Below are 22,941 nucleotides of genomic sequence, written 5' to 3'. Positions count from 1 at the left end.
TTATGATGCAACTATTATTTTGAGAAGCTAAGAGGTCTTATTCTCAAATTGTAAATGAATCTATAAGGGCTAAGAGAGAAATGTGTGGCTAAATGGCCAAGGATCAAATGGGAAATGTCCAGGAGTTTTCCTGTAGGGGTCACTGTTACTATCAACTTACGCCTGCAAGGAAATGAAAATAAAGTCACGCATTTAAGAATGTATGCACATTCATTTTTAATGCCTGATTTGTCTACATTACCTAAACTGTAAAATAAATAAGGCCTTCAGGCAGAGAGCATCATAACGCCAAGTTCTTTATATAATGACACCACTCTCTCCACTCAATGTGCTTCTCCCTTTGAATTGATTAAATATATGCTACTCAAATGAAAGACACTACTGCTTGCTGTTAATAGAGGAAGCATTAGCTAATTACCTATCGCCGTGAAGTGGCTTAAGTGGCATATGATGACTTGAAGAGGAGAGGGGAAAAACATTCATTGCTATAGACAAGATCCCCTCCCTCCAACCTTCCGATTTCTGCTTTTCCCGTGGACCTCCTTGCACTCTGCCTCGAAATCTACACAGAAGACAAAATCAGATGTTGTAATCTGAATTCTATAGTGCCATTTGAGTACAAAGTGGTGCTTTTCAATCTTTAAGTTTTTATTAATGCAGCTCAAACATGATCCTGACGTTCCAGGAGCCATGCCAATGTAGCTGTGCGGACCCATCTTTGCAAGTCTGCTGTCAGGCTTCAGGGCTGGGCCAGGGAACATGCCAGGTGTTGCTGGAAACCTACGAGTCCTCTCTACAAAGCAGGAATCTTTCCCATCATAAAATGCAAAATAGCCAGCCGTTTTCCATTTCCTCCCGTCCCCAGCTCTCCTCATCGTCCGGTGGTGTAGGAAGGGGCTGGGAGGATATTTACTCTCCGCTCTGGCACTTCTCTTATTTAACTGAACCCAGTGGCAGCTGCTTCTCTGAGCTCAGCGCCAGCGGGCTCAGGCCCAGCCGCACCTTGCAGACAGGCTGCCGAGCTGACCAAGTGCTTTAACCAAGCCCGAACTGGGCTGGGGATGCGGGAAGCGGAAGGAGCCCGTCTAGGAAACCAGGGTGTGTGGGGTGGTGAGGCTGGTGTGCGATCCTTAACTTCAGGTCGGCGTGGAAAGCTCAGCCTCTGGTGTCCCGTGGCGGACGCTCGGCTTCTCTCCACTCCACTCCTCTTGCAGCTGGGAGGAGTTGAGGCTGGGAGTTCGCAAAACTCGTTCACCTGTCAGAACCCGGATCTGGGTAGGGAGCAGGGCCTGGCGACCAAAGCGCGCTGGTCACAGCAACCTCGGCAAGAGGCCCTTCCGCGCCAATAACGCTACAGCCCGGGAGGCAGGTGTGGGGGCTGCTCCCGAAGACTCGAGGCCCCCCCGAGCCCGCACCCCAGCTCGCTGCTCGCCCTTTCGCCCGCAGGCGCCATTGGCTTGGTGTGACACAAGGCCAACTCCGGCAGACGCCAGGGTTGCTGGTTCGGGACGCTCCGCCTCCTTCTGCCACTTAGAGCCATAAGCGCCAGCAGGAACCTTTCCACTTGGTCTTATTCTGCGGTTACTGCTGAGGTTTTCGGAACTCTCCAGGCCAGGGCCAGCCAGCCTCTTTACCTCCAACCAAAGTCGTCCCTTGGCCTACCTGGGACACCCCCAGGTCCGGGAAAGCCCGTTCTCCCCCGGGCACCGACGCCCCAACTTTTTACGCGCCGTCTGCGCCCTCTGCTTGGGTGTCCGGCTCCTGTAACAAGGGGACCTTTCGGGGACCGGCAACGCCCCCAACCTCAGCTTGCCCTCTCCTCCCGCGAGCTGTGGGCTGCGTGAGCCCAGGTCCCGGGTGCACTTGAGCGTTCCCAGCGTTCGGGATTCGCCCCGCCTCGCAGCCCACCCGCTAGGAGGGATTGAACCCCGGAGACCTGGGCCTCTTTCTCCAAAATTCAAGTCGGTCCTGGTCTTTTCTCCGGAACCCGAGTGCCGGTCGCGGATCGGCTTCGCGAGCGGTGGCGCGGAGGATCCGGGCGCTGCGCACCGCGTCGCCCCGTCGGTTGCTGCGCACACCATGGCTGGCTGCTGCTGTCTGTCCGCGGAGGAGAAGGAGTCGCAGCGCATCAGCGCCGAGATAGAGCGGCAGCTTCGTCGCGACAAGAAGGACGCGCGCCGAGAGCTCAAGCTGCTGCTGCTAGGTGAGTGCCTGCGTGACACCTTGCCTCGCCGGTCCCGGGGCAGAGCGGGTGCAGCGCGGCTTCCAATCCCCGGGCTCAGATGCCTTAGACCCCTGTCCTTTGTACCTCCAACGGGGCGACTTTCGACCAGCCCAAAACGGGGTTGAGACGAACACTTGACCTCTGTCTGTCTCCCTCCATCAGTTCTAGTTTGCCTTTCTCCCTAAAGCCTGGACCTCCCCACTCCTCTGTGTCCAGCACACACAGATTCTGCATAACCCCATCTTGGGTGTTCGGGTGGGCGGTGGGGAGCTGCGTGATGCACCTCTTGGGTTCAGCTCTGACCCTTGCGTTCTCAGCTCTAAATAAAGTACCGTTGACTGAGCCCTTACCGAGTGCGGGACTGCCAAACTCTTATGGGCATCACCCCTCAGTGATGCGGGCAGGTAATAATCCCCATTTTAGAGGATTCAAAATGGAGGCCCAGAAAATTGGCGAGCTTTCTTTGAGAAAAGACAAAGCAAATACCAGGTCAATCATGGGGGTGAGGCTCAGATCTTGGCCAGTCTTCTCACTGTGATTCCCCTCTGCTTGCCTCCCTTGGTTCCCTCTGGCAAGGTCTTTCTGTTTGCAGCAGGCCCAGACCTCCTTTGCCCAGTTGACTCAGCGGGTGCTGGTTCCTAGTGTTCAGACTTTGTGGCCCCAGCTGCCTTGGCTAGTTTCCTCATCTGACTTTTGGTCTCCCTGCACAGCTCTAGGTAGTACACCCAAGTTCAAAAACGAACGTTTAAGGTTTGCCCACTTTATGTCCTAGGGCCAGGGACCCACCTTTCTGTCTTTGTAGAACCTTGTTCAATCCATTTGAGGTTTGAGGAATATTTACCTTTTCCTTCTTGCAGACCAGGATATCAGCTGTCAAATCTTTCTAGATAGCTGCAAGTATTTCAACTTTTTCATTCCATCCCTCCAGACATCTCTTAAACCAGTTTATTCGACTTTGATATAAGGAGTTACCCTCTCAGGAAGCACCAAGGAAGGAAAAGTCCATCTAGTTAGAATAAAATGGAGAAAGCTTTTAGTCAGTGTTGCCTTGGGCAAGAAAACCTCTTGCTCTTATTCCTGGAGTTTATAGAGGGCAGGGTCTGGCCTTCCCTAGGCTGTGCTTCTCCCCACTGGGCTAAGTGTCTGCGGATGAAATGGGCTGCCCTCCCAAAGTCCTGTCTGGCCCTGGTACCCCAGACCTCAGTGGAATTCCCTCCCCAATGTCCCCAAGCCTGCTTTCAGGGCCTGTACAAGCTGGCAGGGCAGAATCCATCCCTGAAGAGTGCCCAAAAGGGGAGCTGTGCGGGGTTGTATAAGAGCTTGGAAATGTGGGCTGAGGGTCCACAGGTGTGGGCAAGAGGGAGCCTGGGTGAGGAAGGGAAAAGAAGGGATCCTGCCCATTGGCCAGGTCAGGTCTATCATGTCTGGCCCAGAACTCTGAGAGGTGCCTGAGAATTCTAAATTGTACCTGGGCTTCCAGGTGGTTATAAAGCTACATTGTTTTCAATGGAGGATTGTGTGACAATTTACTTGAGTCATTAGCCCTTTAAAGTAGTAATTATTGGGCCTCCGTTGGTACTCTTGCCCCAGGTCCCAGAGACGATAGGGGCAGGCCTAGCTTTAGCTGCATAGTTTTTCTTGTCAAGGACAGGCTGAACCCTCTTTCATTTTGAAATATTTTGATTTGTGTCAGTGTATGAAGTATAGTGTCTGGAATATACCAGGAGCTTGTCAAATGCTGGCCCTTTTTATGAAAAATGAAGCAGTTCACTGAGCTATACTGTATTGGTAATAAGCCTATTTGTTTGAAATACAATGCTTGCATTTACACTTAAACGAGGGGCGGAATGTTTACAGGTAAATTGCTTGCCCTGGAAGTCAAATTTAATCCTGGGGACTAGACTCCTTCTTCACCTTTCCAGGTCCTTACCCCAACCCTCTTCCTGTCCTCTTGAGACAGGACTGCGTGGCCTCCCAGGACCTCCATTTTCATCATTCCTTGCTGTGATTAGGTCCTTGTGTCAGTGCTAGTGACTCAGAAACTCCTAGAAATAGTTTCCAAACCACATGGAGCTGTCCAGAACCCCAGAAGGATGGAGTTTAAAACCTCTGATTTCTTTCAGTCTTTAAAGGAGAAGGGCACGGTTCCATTTCTTCCTCAAAATAAAGGAGTCAGAGAGACTCAGAAAATACAGGAATCAGGGAAGGGTTTGTGTTGTTTTGTCTGAAGTCATGCAGTTTGCATGCAAAATTCATTTACCTGAATCTCTATAGTGGGGGGATTAGATGATCTGCTCAGATGCCTCAGGCAAAAGCTCCACTTTGCAAAAGGGAGTATAGGATACTGTGTGGAGCACAGAATGACCTGAAAAGCCACGTCTTTCACAAGGAAGCATGCTTTTACAACGAAATGATCTGAGGATGTTTCCAAAGTGCGTTCAATAGGTCAGCCCATATCCTGTTTGTGCTTAATTAAAGGAGGGGTTAGTGTCCCTAGGAAAGATAAAAGCTGTTGGTTTGCTTAGGGCTACTAATTGCAAGATGTCAGCGTGATGCTCTCTCAGCAGAAAGAGATGGGAAATAAAGATGGTCAACTTTAGCAGAAAGAAATTCCTTATCAGTTCCTCAGATAAAAGTAGGACAAAAAGAGTTCTGACAAGAACGCTGATGAGCACTGTTCAGAACAGGAAGAAAGTGTCTGGCCAATGGCAATTAAATGAGGGAGAATGTGATTATTTATTTATTTACTTTACTTACTTTTTTTTTTTTTAGTATTAAATAAGGCTTGGGGAAATGTTGCTTGTTAATCAGGTTGAATGTCTCCAGCAACTCTGATGGCTTAATTTTGGATGCAGACCTTATGTTGGAACTGTCTGGAAGGAATGTTTACTGAGGAATTGGAATTTAACTTATATTGGGATAGGAATTAAAAATGTAGGTTCTTAGGCCAGACTGCTTGGGTTCAAACCCTGGCTCTACCGTTTCTTAGCAGTGAACTAACTTCTCTTGGCTTTCTTTGGCAATGAGCACTTGGTAGATATCAGATATATTCGCTATTTTTGAGCATTTTTTAGCCACCAGTGAGATATCATTTTCTATTTTAGTGGCTCAGTTGTAGGTTGCATAACAGTTTGTCTAAATAGTCCTGGTAGTGCTTTAACAGAAATGTCTTGCTTTGAAGTCTCCCTCACTGTTTTCTGAGCCATAAGCTGATTTTAAAGTCTCTTCCTACTGAACCAAGAATTGAAAATCGGAGTCCCAGAAAGTTTCATTCCATTGATTAGAACACAATCCCATTTCAGAGCTATTATGTTCCTGGGCTGAAGTCTGTTATAGGAACTGGTACAGATGTTATAAGTTCAATAGAAGGTGACAGAATTTTCTGGCTCTGTGAAGAGGAAAAGGAGCAAATTAATAAGTATGTCCATGTTCCTTCCTCTTTGTTTAGTTTAATCCAATAGGTTGTTCCAAAGTGCCAGGCATAGTGCCCAGTGCCAGGGATCATTTCCAAGCATTGAGTTGGAGGTGCTTGTTCACAAGTAACTGTCATAAGGATGCTGGTCATAAATGCTTAAAAGAGATGACAAGTTGGTGGCACAGGCAGTGTGTGAAGGGGGAGCCTCTGGAGGAGGGATCCTCTGAGTAGGGACTTGAAAAATGGGGAGGGTAGGATGCTGACGTGGGGGCTTGTTCAGTACACACGCAAACTTGTCCCTGCCTACCACGAGACACTTCTGGGGACAGTAAGTGGTGTACGTAGGACCTGAGGTAATAGGAAGGACCCTCAGTGGCAGATTACATTGAGTTTTGGTGTTTTAACAATTTGTGTCACTACTGTGTTTACTGCAAAGTAAATGTTAATGTAATGCTTAATATTTGTGCCATAATATACTTCAGAAAGAGGACCATGTGACTTTATCTGTGGCTTATGTCCATCCTGGCTGGAATAAACCAACCTCACCAGATAGCCTCTTCCATCCATGACACAGCAGTTTCTAGAGGACTTTCAAGGACAAATGCAAGTCGTCTCTCTTCTTTCTGCCTTTAAATGAATACAGAACATTTCAGATAATGGACGTTGTCATCCTTTATACTTTATACTGGTAGGCCACCTGCCTACCAGTACGAAGTCACTGATAGAACTAGCATGTAGTTCCCAGAAGGACATGTGGATGCGAGTGTCCGCAGCATGAAGTCTCTGCTGGCGCCCCTTCTTGGAGACCAGGGTCCTGATGTGTAGCCATAACAGAAAAGTAAGCTTCATCGAGGTATAATTTACATACAATAAAAGTCACCAATTTTAAGTGTATAATTTGATGTGTTTTGACAAATGTAAACAGTTGTGTAAACATTAGCACAATCATGATATAAAATATTTTCAGCATCCCAAAAACTTCCCTGTGCCACTCTGCAGTCAATCTCCTAGCCCCAAATCATTATTATTATTTTTGTTTTAATTTGGGAACAATATTTAAATATTTAAGAATAGTACAAAAACCCACAGGTATACCTTTTACCCAATTGATCTGTTGAAATTTTACCCCATTTTCCCTCTCATTTGTGTGTTCCCTTCATTTTTTTCTGAAAGGTTTGAGGGTAAATTATATGTATCAATTCATCATATGTATAATCCTTTAATCTGGAACATTTCCACAGGCCCTCATTGCTTTTGTGACTTAAAATTTTTGAAGAATATAGTCCCCTCTCCCTTTTTAAATAGAATGTTCCTCATTTGGGGTTTGTCTGATGATTTTCTTACAATTGGAGATTCCAACTATGCATTCTTGGCTGGAAATCTGGATAGTTGATGTGTTGTCCTCAAGGGTTACTTCTAGAGTCACCCCATGTCCATCTGCCTGTCGTTGATGATGTTAAATTTGATCATCTCATCAAGATGTTGCCTGTTTTCTCTGCTGTCTAATAATTTTATGTGAACTATTTTCTAAGACCATGCAGGTATCCTGCTCCTCATCAAAACATCCCTCTAGATTTCATATCAAATAATGATTCCTGATCCAATCTATAACATGATGCCTACAGAACGATGATTTTCCAACTCCAACACTCTCTCCACATTTACCAGTTGGCATTGGACATTGTACTGTAAGTGCCTTCCCTTTGCTCCTATTTATTCATACAAACTCACGAATTCCCTAGGTTTTTCTAAACCACTGGTCTTTACTTCATTATTGCAATTCATCATTTTGGTGCCAAATGGTACCCGCTTTGCACATTGAGATCCCTTTCAAGCTGGTTCCTGTGTCACTGTGACATATTCCCATCATTTTTTTGAGGACTTCCTTACTTTCAGGCATAACCAGTTACTCCAGGCTCATCTTGTACCACCCTTCCCAGTCCAGGATTTAGCTGTTTCTCTATAGGCCTTGGTTACTTTTAGTGGAGAACAACTGAACCTTTCCTTTTAAGATGCTTAAGCCACTTGAAAGAAAGATAACAAGTCCACAAATTCAAATCAATCAGCAGTATCCAAGTACCCAAAGAACCCCATTTCTAAAGCGTGGAGTTAGAGGATGAAAGTTTTGAGGCTGTGAGCAGATATGAAATGGAAAAATCTGACAGTAGAGTGTGATAAAAAATGTAAAAAAATGTTAACCCTCAAAAGGTTCTTTCTCTTTTTTTAAAGATGCCTTCTGGTCTAGATCACCTTTTGTTTTCTCTCTTTCTGTAATACCTGACTGACGAGAAAAGTTTCCTTGTAAGAACTCCCATGCGTGGGTTTGGAAGGAGGAAGGAAACTAGATTGAAAAGGCAGAAAAGGGTTTTCAGTGAGTCAGTATGGAAAAACTATTGTGTAGATAAAATAGAGATGGAAATTCAGTCAAAAAGGGGACTTTATTAGAAGGATTCCCACCAGGGCATCTCATGAAATTAGAGGACTTGAGTAATAAAGACTGGGAGAAAGCATGTGCTGGGGCAGATCCAGGGCACAGCCATCAGCGTGACTTGGCTCCACTCCTTTCTAAGCTTGCAAGCCCTCTGGGCCTTACTTGCTTATGGTCTACTGGATCTGGTCTATGGATCAGGGTGAACTCCTAGAGCAATCACTTCTCACCAGGTGACTTACATCACAGACATGGCCTGGGCAGGACTCCCTATGAGTCAAATAGCCACTGCTGCAAACACTGTCAAAGGAATCAAGAGCATCAGTGGAAATCTAAGAGCTCTATGGGGTAAGTCCCTGTAGGAGCCACTGCGGGAACCCTAACTTCCATTATGAGCAGTTGACTCTCTGCTGATGAATACATTAACGGGCTATCATGTCGGCCGGGGTTCTTGGTTGCGGACCATTTAAGCAGAAGAATAATTTATTGGAGGGGAAGCAGGAAGCCCTCAGAATCAAAGGCAATTGGAGAGCAGGTTCAGCCAAAGGGCAGGATCCAAGGGAGTCTTGACACTGGCAATAGACCAGACCGCCAAGCACACAGCCACCCAGGTAGTGTCTGAGCCTGCGCTGGATGTTTACCTCCACAGCAGTGCTGCAAATCATCTGTCACCATCTCCTGCATCCTTGTGTCACTTTTCAAAACCTCAGCCCATCTGATTGTGCCCACCTGCCAGGGAGCTGGAGAAGAGGCAGCATGGCATTGTTGTCAGACCATGTTCTTTGGAGCCAGTCTTCCTGGGTTTAAAATCTAGGCAAGAAATAGTTCCCATTGTACTGCCAATCCCGTCTGGGCTCAGGCCACCTGCCTACCAGTATGAAGTCACTGATAGAACTAGCATGTAGTTCCCAGAAGGACGTGTGGATAGGAGTGTCAGCAGTATGAAGTCTCTGCTGGCGCCCGTTCTTGGAGAGCAGGGTCCTTATGTGTAGCCATAACAGAATCATGAAGTAAGCAGTGCGTTAAGGCTCTGAAGACCTGAGTATCTTTGTTCAGTGGGGAATCCTCTGAGTACTGGATATATGACCATGAGCAAGACACTTCCTTTGAGCCCCAGGGTCCTTACCTATAAAATGAAAGGTTTGGATCAGGTGACGTCTGAGGTCTTCCCAATTCCATCACCAGATGTTTTGTACCTGTGGTACTTGAAGTGTGTTTCCAGTACCAGTAGTATCACAACCCTCCAGGAACTTGTTAGAGATGCAACTTTCAGTCCCCATTGTGGCCCTCTGAATCAAATTCTGGAGTGGGGCTGGCGATCTGTATTAACAAGCCTGCAGGTGATCCCGATACATGCTCAAGTTGAGAACCTCTGTCTGATAGCATTGGCTTGGCGCTCAGGATCCGACAGCCTTTGATTGTCACTCTAGGTTCTAAGGCAGACATCCTTATCTTTCAGCAGTTATCCAGGAGGCCCTTGGAACGAACCTGCCTAGGAGATGCTCTGTTTCTTGAAGTTGAAACAATCTCTCTTTCATCAACTTGATGAAAGGTCTTCAGAGTCTGAGCTGGGTAATTTGTAGGGGTCTTTTAGCCTTTGTCCCCAGGTTGGTGGGTAAAGAGGAAGAACAAACATACATATGTTTTACCTTGGCCAGAATCCTTACAAAAGCAACAAGTGGCTACATTTGCATGAATTCTTGTACTTTAATGTACTACTCAAAAAATTTTGCTCTTATAAATTGCAGTGGATTTATGGCTATAACCATTAAGTAGTTATTTTTCTATCATGGACTAAGTGCTACAGAGGAAGCATATTCCAGTAAGAGCTACCATATATCAGTCTTCTCTTTGAAAATTCACCGTCTAGGGAACATTGGCTGGTATTTCCATCCAAAAAGTATTAATTCTGGTTGTCAGGTTTTTTTCTTTTTTTTGAGTAACTAATAATTTCTCATATTTTCTACTTTTTTTTTTTTAATGACTGAGAGGAAAAGAAAATATTTATCTTTTATTATTCGCCTGAAAGCCATCTTCTGTATTGTTGGTCAGTTGTCAGTGACCCACAGATTGATTAACTATGCCACTGCTCTTTCAAATCTGCGATGAGTAACACCTTTCTTCTGAATAACTCAATCCCAGAATTTTCGTTTCTGTTGCTCAGCTACTAGGTAATTGGGAAACATAAGCTAATTGTATCACTGAACAAAATCAAATAAATGAAGGTGGTAAATCATTTGCAGAGCCCTCATTTAGTCTCCATAGTAATCTAAGTTTTAGTAGGCTAAGTCAATGCCACTCAAAATGCAGTTGTGGGCCCGGGCCAGTCTGTGCACACACGACAAGTACAAATATGGAGAGTAAGCATCTAGAAACTTTTATAGCAATTTAACATTGCTGTGGCATCTAAGGGTATTTCTATTATATTTCATCAATGTATCAGTCTACAAACTGGTCCCTTTCCACAGAGAGTTTGAGAAACACAACTGTAAAACTTCCTTTTATGGATGGGGTAGAGAAGGTCCAGAGAAGTGAAGAGATTCGGCAGATGTCAGAGGGCTTGGTGGCCAGTAGCTAATTGGCAGTAGAACCAAGGCTAGAAGTCAAGTCTGAGTTGCCAACTCATTCTTTCATTAAGTCAGTCTGAGTCTTCAGGTTGAATTCCTTTGTTTCTAAGGCAACGTTGATTGTAAGACTTGCCATTGATTTGAGGACAGCTTTTCAGGAGAGCAACACCACCATCGTAAATGTGCAATTCACTGCAAAGTCATCTCAAACATGTTCATTTGTGTGGTATTAAGTCTTGGAATCAAGGCTACAAGGTAATTTATTTCTCTCTCTTTTTTTCCCAAATCAGATAGTACAAATTTAATATAAAGCAAAACTGTTCCATAGTATTGACATAGTACTCAATTTCATGAAACCTATTTGAGTGCTGAAATTAGGGAAGAAACCTCAGTGTATTGCCATTAGTCCACTAGGTTCTATTTTGAATTATTTTTGAAACTTTGAAAAGTTTGCTTCCTGGATTAGAGGGACTGTCGTATAAAAAAGGTTAAGGGGGGAAAAAAAGGACACCAGATGTTGTAAGAGCTCTAATGTCTGCATAGTTGACACATCTAAGCAATTGATGAGTTTAGGAAGAGTTTCATTCAGAGGAGACCTTGAACTACTTGAGGGCTTTGCTCACATTGATCCCACAGTGTTGAGCAGAGCTTAGCTCAAATACTGGTTGAATGAATATGTATGTCTCTCTTTATAGTAGTTTACATGAAATAACTAAATGAAAAGTATGAAAAATTCCTTATAGGAGCTGGAGATATCTGTTGTTTGGGGTGGTCTAGGAGTGTTCATGAAAGGAAGATAGACCTAGGCTGGTTCTTTAAGAAGGGCAAATTAGAAAAGCCTAGAATTGATTTTTTAAAAATGTCCAATATCTTGGCTAATTACTCATATTGATATATTTATACCTAGATTAGTGGTGTCAAAATATGAAAAGCGAGCCTCGGTCCTAGCAATGAAATGATATTTAGAAAATATTCTTTGCCTTTCCTTAAAGATTTTTCCTAGTAACTATACGTGATAAAATTTAGATGTGTGATTGGAATTATAGTTGAGAAATTTGCTAATTATTCCTTTCTGCTTTATTCTGAAATAATTTGAAAAAATCATACTCATCATGGCCTATATAAATTTTTAAAATATGTATAGGTCTGTCTATAAAATAAAGAAGTTAGATCTATGACTTTAGAGGCCTTTCTCACACTTAATTTTATGAATAAGAAATTTGGAAGCTCTAAAAGGAGAATCAGTCATTACAAGGGCTTAAATCCTTTGAAGTTTAAATCTAGTTTGGTGTGTTAAGAGCCATATCATTACCTGAGCAAATTTCATAGGAAATTGGCCTCTTTCTGTGCAGCTAGCAAAAATAATCACTTTATATTGCACTAAGTGGGGAATATTTGAAGGAGTAAGACATTTTGTGCTCCACATATAAATATATTGCATTTGTTGGTATAAATCTTTGTAATTGGTGTTAAAGAGTAGTTTTCAGATTTTAGAATTTTGAGTTTATTTTTTAAAAATTGAGAAAGGAAACAAAATGGGAATATCAATTTAAAAAATTTGCCAAGTAAGAATGTTAAACATATTTTAATATGTTTGTCTAAAACACAATGAAAAATGTGACATTAGACAGGATTATCAACTCTTTTCTTAACATATCCAAAATTAAAGGGTCTTCCTTCTCCTCTTCCCAAATCATGTGTTTTTACCTATCTTTCTTATCTCACTAAAGGGTATCATTGACCACCCAGGTGCCTAAACCATTTCCAGAGAGTCTTTATTGATTTACTACACATAACACTAAAAATGGAAATAATAATAAAATAGTAACAGTTGTACACCCGGTCATTGTTCTAGACACTTTAAATGAGCGATCTCAGCTACATCTCCCATGCTTAAAGGTGCAGTGAGTATTACCTTCTCCTTTCTGCATCTGAGGAAACTGAGGCCTCAAGGCAATGTTCACCTGCCAGGGTAGATCGAAGGTTTGAACTCAGACATTTTGATTCCAGAGCTGTTGTTCTTAATGAAGGTCCTGCTTCCGGCTCCCCAAGCCAACACTGCAGCAGAATCTACCCCCAGAAGCCAAATCTCTACTGTGCCCAATCCTTGCCATCCTCTTTGCCACTCCAAGCCGTCCTATTTCTTGTCTGGATTACTGCATTATCCATCACTCTTAAGCCCTCAGTCCATTCTCCATACTGCAGCCAGAGTAACCTTTTAGAAATATAAATTGGTTTATTATTTTCCTACTCAAAACATCTGCCTTCTCATTGATCACCCTTGGGTGCAAATCTAAAATCTGCACGCGGCCTGAGACTCTCTATCTGTCCCCTGCCACCCCTCTGCCATTATTCCCTGTGATCCTTCATTTCTGGCCACAGGACTTTCTTTTGGGACTTTCGGTAGGTCAAACCCTTCTCAGGCCTCTGAACACGCCGATTGGCTTCCTACAGCACGCTTTCTTACTAGTCTTCTAGCTAACTTCTATTCATTTTCAGAATGTATCTTAAATATCCCTTTCTCCTGGAAGCTTTCACTGACTTTCCAATCCAAATTAGGTCTCCCCAGAATAGTCTCCCACAGCCCATTCAACATTTCTTTTTAAAAACAATGATTATCCTAGTTTGAAACTCTATTTCTGATACTGTACTTATTATCTGTTTTCCCCGCTGGAGTCTAAATTTGATGAGTGTGGGGACTATTAGAACCAGCAAATCCTCAGCATATTCTGTAGTGCCTGGGGTTCCAGAAACGTGCTGAATAAACAGATATATTGCCACTTACTATTAAAACTACTGCATAAAAGAAAGGATATTTTAACTTAAGAGGGCTTATCTTACTATGTTTCTCTGAAGATAAGACTTAGCCAGACAATCAGCTCAAATGCGTCTTTCGGAGCAAAAATTAATATAAGACCTGGTCTTATTTTACTTATATATAACATAAGACCGGTTTCTTATATTAAATTTTGCTCCGAAAGACGCATTCGAGCTGATTGTTCGGCTAGGTCTTATTTTCGGGGAAACAGGGTCATAGAGGGTAACACTTTAAACTGAATAAACATACTTTTATGACTAACTCACGATTTGTCCTTTTTTAAACTTCCACTTTTGGACTAATGAAAACTTCATTACATACTGACATTAGACTGTGGACTGATGTTCTGGAACCAATAATTTATTTCATGAATCTTATTTGTTTCCTAAGCTTTCAGATTTTCTTATGCACAACTATGAATACTCTTAATATATATTTTAAATTTTTTTCCTGAAAACGTGGCATATTTGTAGCAGAGACTGCTAGCAGTGTCCGGGATGTCAGTTCTTTCTTCCTGTAATACTACAAGTTTTATCTGGGTACATGGACACCAGCTAAAGATTATATGTGTATTTCTCAGCTTGCCTGCTGCTAGGTGTGGCTATTTGACTAAGATACAGCCCATGGGATGTAAATCTGTAGTCATACAGCAATTTCTGAGTTGTGACCTTAAAAGGAAAAGAAGTGTTCTTCCTTTCTAGAAATGAATGCTGACTTGGTGGTAGAAGCTAGAGCAACCATCTTTTACCAGGAGATGGAAGTTGGGTGTTGAGGACAAAATAACAATAAGATAGCAAAGGCCTATGTCCTTGATTCCATGAAGCTGCGATATAAACTCTGAACTAGGAATGATGGGACCCTTCTTAGATAGCAGCTAAACAGGTATCCTAGTTAATAAAATATTATGCATTCTGTTTTACACTTAGCTTTTTAATACTCAACAATATATCTGGGAGTTCTTTCCAAATCATACACACTTCTAAGGCAGACAAGTCAGAATGTAATATGGGGCTGAGGAATCTGATGTGGTGATGTGATTGGCCAGCTGGTTGGCAATGCTGTATCTGGGTCTCTCGTTCTTGCACCGTCATCAACATTCTAGTGATATACAGTATGCTCGCCTGTGTTTTTTGTAACTGAGTTTGCAGATGTTTTAAGGGCTTTTCTGTGAACAAATAAACAGTGGAAGCTGCGTGTTTTAATTGATACTGAATTTATCCATGCTGAAAAATGTAAAAACTTAGTTTTTTAAGCCTTTACTTTAATCTTCGTTTTAATTTTGTAATATCTAGCAATTTTTTGGTATAAAATAACGATGCATTTCACTTAATTCTTTGATTTGTTTTTAATTTACTAAGTTAACTCCATTTATTAATTCAGTTCATTAAATTATTAAATTTCCTTTAAACATTTTAAAATATATTTACACACTCAAAAAACCTGAGTATCCTCAAATATTTCAAACCACTGACAAAGCATGTAAGAGACTCTAGTAGATCTCATAAACCTAAAGTTACACATTAAATTAATCTTATTCTTTTAAACAGTCAAATACTGTTTCTAAATGTAATAAAATACTATTTCTAAATGTAATCAAATCAAATAATCGCATTTATACTATTAATGCTTATAAATTTATCACAACTCTAATAGATGATTTAATATCAGGTTGAAATACCTTAAGTAGCAACAGCTACTTGGGTAGAGTCAACAAAACTCTATTGGCTCAGAGTTACTATACTTATTCTTAAATTTAACTTAAGAGTATTATTACTCTGTGTATTATTTAGATATTCTCATTCCTTCATCTTGTAAAGTTCAACCCAGCCAAGAAAAGATTTACAATCTCAGCCTAAGACTTCAGATGATATTTTGAAGGCCATACATTTTCTTGCAACCCAAAGCATCACTTATTTCTTTATTCCGGTTTCTACTATTAAAAAACAACAACTTTTAATCACCTCATTTTAATTGATTGGATTCTGTAGCCACTGCCGCCTGCAGTGGCAACCAGTTTCTTCATTACCTAATTTGTGTTAAAGAGATTCTACACTTTCCGAGCTCTTTTATCCGTCTCATGAGTATCATTTTTAATTCTTTTACTGTCACTTAACTTTAAAGAAGAAAAACTCAAATTCAAGAGATGAGCGATATAAGCATTTCTTAATGCTTGTCTGTGTTCTGCTTTGGATATCCTGTGTTTGAACACATCTTGTTAGTCTAATATTGTTCACACATTTCTTCTCTTTCAATGGAAATGCTAAGCTATTTAAGAATGAGTTAAAAAAACAAGGTGATATAAAGTGAATTAAATGTAAAACCCTAATGACAAACCATAAGCTTCCCCAAAACTCCACCAGCTGCAAGCCTGCAAAGCAAGCATTTGGGTTTAAATGCTTCTTCTTTGTTCTAAAATGTCTAAAATGTCTGACTCACTCCCTTTAATATCTTCTCTCTGCCTTTGTATTTGTCACTGTGGCAATACAGACTATACTAGGTAGCTCATGCATGAGAAAACCGCTTGAACTTTCCCTGGCCATTTTCAAATTACAGTTCATTTAGGGTAATGAGGAAGTCTTTCTCCCTTGCCTAATAATTTCATAGTGTCTGTTTTAGGGGATGGGCAGGTGGAGGAAATGAGGAGGTGGCTTTCGTTTATTTGACATAAGCTCATCAAGAAAAGATTGGACACTAAAGGTAGAGGCTATAAAATAGGCATGGTCCCAAAGAAGCCAATACATTCTATGTGTGCGTACAGGTGTGCATGCGTGCGTGTGTATGTGCTTGCACACACACACCCCACACACGTACCAGATAATTTAATTTGTAAGTTAGCACTTACAGGGTAATTGAAATTTGCCATTAGGATAATTAAACTGATTCTATCTGCATTGGCGTTATCTCTTGGTGCAAACCAGAAAATGTCCAGGAAAATTACTACCCAAGAAAACGATATTCCTTTGTTTAGTTAAAATGTACATTTTGAGCATCTGAAATTTCTATTTAAAGTCATCTTTCTCTATGGAGAATCATGTTGACCAAAGCAGCAAGGGTTTGGTTTTTAATTATTATTATGATTAGGAAAACTCAAAGAATATCTTAATTTATATTATGATATCTGCTAGAGCTATAATTAGAAATATTATTTCAGATTTGCATTTTTTTCAAAATTCTAAATATTTCTTATTACACTTGCCGCATTGCCTATTTAATGAATTGCTTTTCCTGTGGGTACTTTTAAACTTTCAATTGCCTGACAAAGCAGAATATTGTCTAAAGCCCAGTGGATAGTTGCCAGAAGTCTTTGGTAGGAGTCCCAGTATTGCTGCTAATTTGCAGTGTGACCTTGGGAAAGTCACAAAGTCACAGAGCCTCCTTATTAGTCAAGTGAGAACGCTGGATTCGGCAGTCTCTAAATTCTTCTGGCTCTGAGTTTCCACAGTAACTGTTCAGCCCAAGTGGAAGTGTTAGTTACCTTGACTGCTCAGGGTAGAAACTGACTCAGTGTGTGTGTGTGTGTGGTGTGTGTCTCCAGCATAACTGAGGAAATAGTATCTGGTTCTTGTTTGCATTGGTGACTAATGGCATAAATAGAGTTCTTCATACTCCTTTGTTCTCTAACTGTGCTTGAATTTTCAAATAATATGAGAATTTACATGCGCAATGTTCTCTGTGTATTGGAATAGGTTTGTCAGGGACAGAAATATGTTGAATTTGGTAATCTGACCAGAACTTCTCATTATCGAAATATCTATTGACATAAAAAGGACTTTTGGACTAACACTATTTGTCATTAGTTACAAATCTAGCCTTCAATTTACTTTAAAGTATATGAATCCTTGGGATATGCATAAAGTATATGAATTATTATTAAATAATAATAATAATAGCAGTAAACTTATATAACACTGACTATATGCCAGATACAATTCTAAGGGTTTTATATCTATTAATTTATTTAATCCTTACAAGTTATTGAGGTACACAATATACTTTTTACGTTTGATGAGAAAACTGAGGTAAAGAAAGATTAAATGAGCTGCCCAAAGTCACACACTACTAGATATGGAGCTGGAATTTGATTGACAAGGTAGTTTGGTTCCCGGGACTACTTGCTCTTATTACTCTTCTCTCTGCCCCTAATAAAAAAAACTACCATATGCCATCCACAGCTGATTTGGGCAGTGGGAAGAAATCTGAGTGGACAAAAAAGTCCAGCACGTGCTCCTGTCTCTTCCGGTTCAGTGCATTGGGACTTTGGGCAAGTCATTTAATCTTACTGAAATCAGTGCTATCCAATGGAAATACAATGTGAGCTGCAGATGGGAGCCACACATGTGATTTAAAATTTTCATCTCATTTTTAAAACAAAATAAAAAGAAATAGGTGAAATTAATTTTAATAATATATTTTATTTAACACAATATATCAAAATATAACCATTTAACATATAATTGATAATAAAATTTATCAGTGCGATATAATCTTTTTTCATAGTAAATCTTTGAATCATCGTATGTGTTTTATACTTATAGCACATTTCAATTCAAGTAATCTACACTTGAAGTGTTTTGTGGCCCCATGTGGCTAGTGGCCACCATATTGGATGGCACAGCTCTGAACACCCTTGTGAGCTATAGTAAAATGAGATCACGGTGGTGAAATATCACTAAAACCTCAGCTCTGCAATTCTAAGACTCTATAATGAGAAGCACGTGTACTTTCGTAGTTTACCATGAGATTACTGCTTGTTTTTTCCCTGCTGAAGTAGCATGAAGAATGTATTTCAAGATAAGAATTCAACAATGAAATGATTCTTTAAGAATCACAAAAGCAATGTAATGTCAAAATATGTGTGCATACCAAAGAAGGATTTTCAGAAAGTGACCATGCTTTCGTGGGTGGGTCAAAAAAATCAATTATTCCTTCCCTATTTATCCAAGAGCTTTCTGTGGGCCAGGTCCTGTTCTAGACCTCTGGCAATCCGAAGAGAACAGTTCAAAGCCTCTACCCTCATGGTGCTTACACTGTAGTGTGACAGTAAAAAGATGTGTAGGGTGATTTTAGGTTAGGCAAGTGCTATGAAGAAGGATCAAATAGAGTAAGGGGCTAGAGAGTGGGAAATGGGGGATTTGTGAGTCTGGTTTTAATAGGAAGACTTCTTTGAAGAGGTGACTATTGAGGGGAGATTGGGTTGAGAGACAGGCCACGCTACATGAAGACCCAGGGGACAGCACACCAGGGAATGACACAGTGTTCCAGGCTGGGGAAACAGCCTGAGATGGAAATAGGTTCAATGGGTTTCAGGAAGAACTAAAGGCATTGTGTTCTGCTGAGGGAGAGAGAAGATGATAAGAAGCATGATTAGAGAAGTAGGAGTTTGGATTTCAATTTAAGTGTTGTGAGAGCCCAAGGGAGAGCAATGATTAATAGAGGGAGGTGATTTGATTGTCTTTCTAAAAGGGAAACTCGGACTGCTGGACTGATAATAGACTCCATGTGGTAAGAGTGGAAGAAGGAAGACCAAGATGCTATGAAATTGTCCAGGTGCCCTGTCATGGTGCGTTGGACTAGCATAGGAATTATGGAGGTGGATGAACTGGTTAGATTTGGTTATATATGTTGAAGGTAGGGTTGATTGGTTGTGCTGATAGATGGCCCAGGGGTATGCGAGGACAGAATCGGGATGATCCCAAGGTTTTTAGCTTGAACAACTGGGTCAATAGTAATGCCATTTACTGACGTGGGTGAGAGTGAAGGCGAGGGGGACAGGGAATCAACAGTTCTGTTTTTAGACATTTGCCGATCAATATGTCCACATAAGTGTGGACACTAGAATTGAAAATGGGTCTAGAGAGATTTGTCATCTTCTTCTTAAGACATTTGGAGGGAGGACTTTGCTTTGACACAGAGAGCTGAAAATAGAGTTCTGGTTTCCTCTGGTTACTGACTAATTCTTCCCCCCCAGGATAAGGATGAGGTCTTTATGCTGCTTAGCTTTGAATAGTGATGTAAGTGACAAGGCTGGGGATTGTAACTTAGATACAGAGGTGTTTTCCCTCTACTGCTACATGGTCTTGGCTCTGTGTTTGGGAAAGAGCTGTAACAAGGGCTGGTAATTAGCTGGTAAGCATCAGCATACCTGTGCTGGGCATTAAATATTGAAATATCCCTGTGCCAATTGGTAAATAGCCATTAGTCTGAGTGCCCTGTTGCTTCCAGGCTAGCTGGCAGGGCCTGAGTTCTGGAATACTTCAGCTCTCTCTCTACCTGGCAACTAGTAAGTAATGCCTCTCACTGCAGTTGACTGCCTTGTCTCCATTCCACTTGCTACGAGCATCTTTTCTGATTGAGCATTGCCCTTGCCATACCATAAACGTTGTTCCAATCAGAGTGTCACCCATCGTTCTACCCCTGGGTAGGCCATGACCAAGCCATGTGAAGTCAGAGTCACCTTCCTGGACCAGTCACTTGCAAATAATCCAGATGTTGATGTCCTTGATCTCTTGCATGAATTATGTTTCCATTCTACTTTACCATTCTGTGAACACTATACAGCATGTTTTACAGTAGCCGGTGTCTGGATTGATAAGGCCTTATGTGATTTACTTGTTTCCAGCATAAATACCACAGATTGGGTACTCCCCATCTTACTCTATGGCTAAGAACTGTGAGATTTCAGACAGATCTTTTATTCCTTTCTTCCATATTTATACCACAAAGTATGGCTCTAAGACCAAGATATGAAAAAATTGAATTACTCTTATGAAACAACAAAAGATCTTGCTCTCTCTGTTTGATTCCATGTTCTGTCTTATACTTTGGCCTCTCTCTGATAAAAAACAAAGACAAACCAAAAAAACTGATGATTCCGTAGTACTCTGAAGTCTTGCATGCATAGTGAAGCCTTGGGTATGGTAAAATTCTTCACTTGTTATTTAAATATATACATGTATATTTCTATACATACAGAATATATATTCTATATGTAATTATATATATATATATTATATAATTATATATATATGTGTGTGTGTGTGTGTGTATATATGTATATATATGTGTGTATATATGTATATATATACATATGTTTCCCCGAAAATAAGACCTAGCCAGACCATCAGCTCTAATGTGTCTTTTGGAGCAAAAATTAATATAAGACCAGGTATTATATTATATTATATTATACTATACTGGGTCTTATATTATATTAAAATAAGACTGGGTCATATTAATTTTTCCTCCAAAAGACGCATTAGAGCTGATGGTCCGGCTAGGTCTTATTTTCGGGGAAACATGGTATAGATAGATAGATAGATAGATAGATAGATAGATAGATAGATAGATAAATGATAGACAGATAGATAGATACACACAGACGGTGCCAAGAAATTGTATATACATTTTAAGAAAGGAAAAAGCTATTAAAATTGAAATACGCAATATATACCAAAATATGAATACAAGTCCTGTGTATGAATTTTTTTGGCCCCCAGTATATATGTATATAGAATTCTGTATATGTCATTTTCAACCACCAACATTGAGTTGAGATGTTCTAAGTACAGACTGTGTACATTGATAAACAGGTTGGTGAAGGGACAGAGGCTTTGGGACATGTTTGGGGCAAGTGTCTACTCAGTTCCTGCTTGGTCATCCTACTCTGCCAGAGGGTCCCATGTGCTTTGGAGAGGTGATGCAAACATAGAGTGGTGGTCTGCAGCAGGATGAAGCACATGCTGAGTGGCTGGTGAGGGCAGAGTAGAAAGTGCTATTTCCTGATGCGTGGGCTTGGAAAAGTCCTGGAGGTGGGGGAAACTGATCAGGACTTTGTCAAGTTGGTGCTACGTACCTAAGTAGAGAAAGAAGGCACTTCTGATATTCTAGACTATAAATAAATGTCCCTTAAGATTGATTTTCCTTTAATGGCTTAAAAGATTCTCTCCTTACATCCCGATTAAATGGGATAATTTCTGATCGATGCCAGGACAGTTTATTCTCTAAAAAGTTGTTGGCTAGTCTGGAGAATGATGGAATCAAGTGGCTGGTCACATTTCCTACTGTGTAAAGGTTCTGTGCTTCTGGCACATTTGTTTCAGCCACAAAACCACTTGCCTTTGTTCCACAGGTAATAGAGAACTTTCTTTGTGCCAAGAACTATAGTACAGAGAAGAGTAAGATTGACAAATCTAAATGGATTTTTGGTTAAATTAGACTTGTAAGCCCCTTGGTCTTTCCAAGTTCATAACCCTTTAGGAGGCAAGCTGGCTTTTGCTGCTTTAAATGCTTTTGGCGTTAACAGTAAAATTATGATCGTGGGAGTATTTGTGATCTACCACCCCTATTTCTTTGAGGGCAAGGTTCTTTTTCACTATGTCAGCTGGTAGCTCTCCATGGGGAAAATCTAGGCAGTGGATGATGCAAAGAGAATGCTAAAGAAGAGAGGGAGGCCAAATTGATCTATAATGTAGAACTGAAGTGGGGAAGAGGAAAGACAGAGAAAAGCCATGGGGCTGAATGTCAGGATGCTTTTTTGAAGGGAGTGTTGAAATCAGAAGGGTTTCAGGGAATGTTTTCACTCATTGTGGAAGATATTAAAGGAACAGATATTAAGGAGAGAACATTTTGAGGATACATCCTGAAAATTAAGAATACACCTCTCCTTTGGCATTTTGTAAAGATTGAGAAAGAATTGGAGAATTAAGTACATGTTAGTTGCCTCACTATGTTTATTTGAATGTGACACAATGTCAAAATTGAGCTGCGTGGGGACCCGGGATTTATTTGGGAAATACACTGAAAACACTAAGATATGGGACCCTGACCCAGATCGCCCAAGAACTGAGAACCCAGCATGGTTTGGCTGACTCTGTATGACAGACAATGAGATGGATGGGACATGTGTCTCGTTTTCATCCTTAGAATGTAGGTGGAAGTGATGTGCACCATTTTCATTTATTCATTGGGACATCAGGAAAGAATGGTTTTTAAGCCATTACAGGGAAGTCAATCTTAAAGGACATTTATTTACAAGCTAGAATATCGGAAGTGACATCTCTCATTTTCTACTTAGATAAATACCACGTATTTGGCAGCAATAAATCTGGTCCATAATAAATGTCCCATTCACAATCCTCTTCATCTCCTTCTGTAGTCATCTTTGAGGCCATTAGCTAGAGAGGGCAGAGCTACCGATAAACAGTACCTTGTGGTTTGAGTCACCACGTGGAGGAGAGCTGCCTAACTATGAACACATGAATTGGACTTTATATGTGTGAAAGAAAAATAAATTCTCATTGTGTTAAGTCACTGAGATATTGGGATTTGTTACTGCAACAGAGCCTAGCCTACTCTGACTAATATACTCTATTTCCAAACAAAAAAAAAATATAGCAATAACCTCTCTGCTTCTCTCACTGACTACACTATTAGCCGCTGTTGCTTCCCTTACACTGTGGGAGTAACAGCTGCTAATCCTTAATGAATATG

General features: G+C 41.1%; 1 protein-coding gene across 1 annotated transcript in view; it reads left to right on the top strand.

Moving 5' to 3' along the window:
• The first annotated feature begins 468 nt into the window (after nucleotides 1–468).
• Nucleotides 469–22,941, top strand: part of GNA14 (G protein subunit alpha 14) — a 159,832-nt gene continuing 137,359 nt past the window's right edge. Inside the window, exon 1 of the mRNA XM_033123814.1 lies at nucleotides 469–2,203. Within this exon, the coding sequence (XP_032979705.1) occupies nucleotides 2,080–2,203 (124 nt within the window). The 5' untranslated portion in view covers nucleotides 469–2,079. The remainder of the gene's footprint in view (nucleotides 2,204–22,941) is intronic.

This window comes from Rhinolophus ferrumequinum, chromosome 12, assembly GCF_004115265.2.
Source record: "Rhinolophus ferrumequinum isolate MPI-CBG mRhiFer1 chromosome 12, mRhiFer1_v1.p, whole genome shotgun sequence".
Taxonomy (NCBI): domain Eukaryota; kingdom Metazoa; phylum Chordata; class Mammalia; order Chiroptera; family Rhinolophidae; genus Rhinolophus; species Rhinolophus ferrumequinum.
The sequence above is the reverse complement of the archived record's forward strand: the minus strand, read 5'-3'. Positions and strand labels throughout refer to the sequence as shown.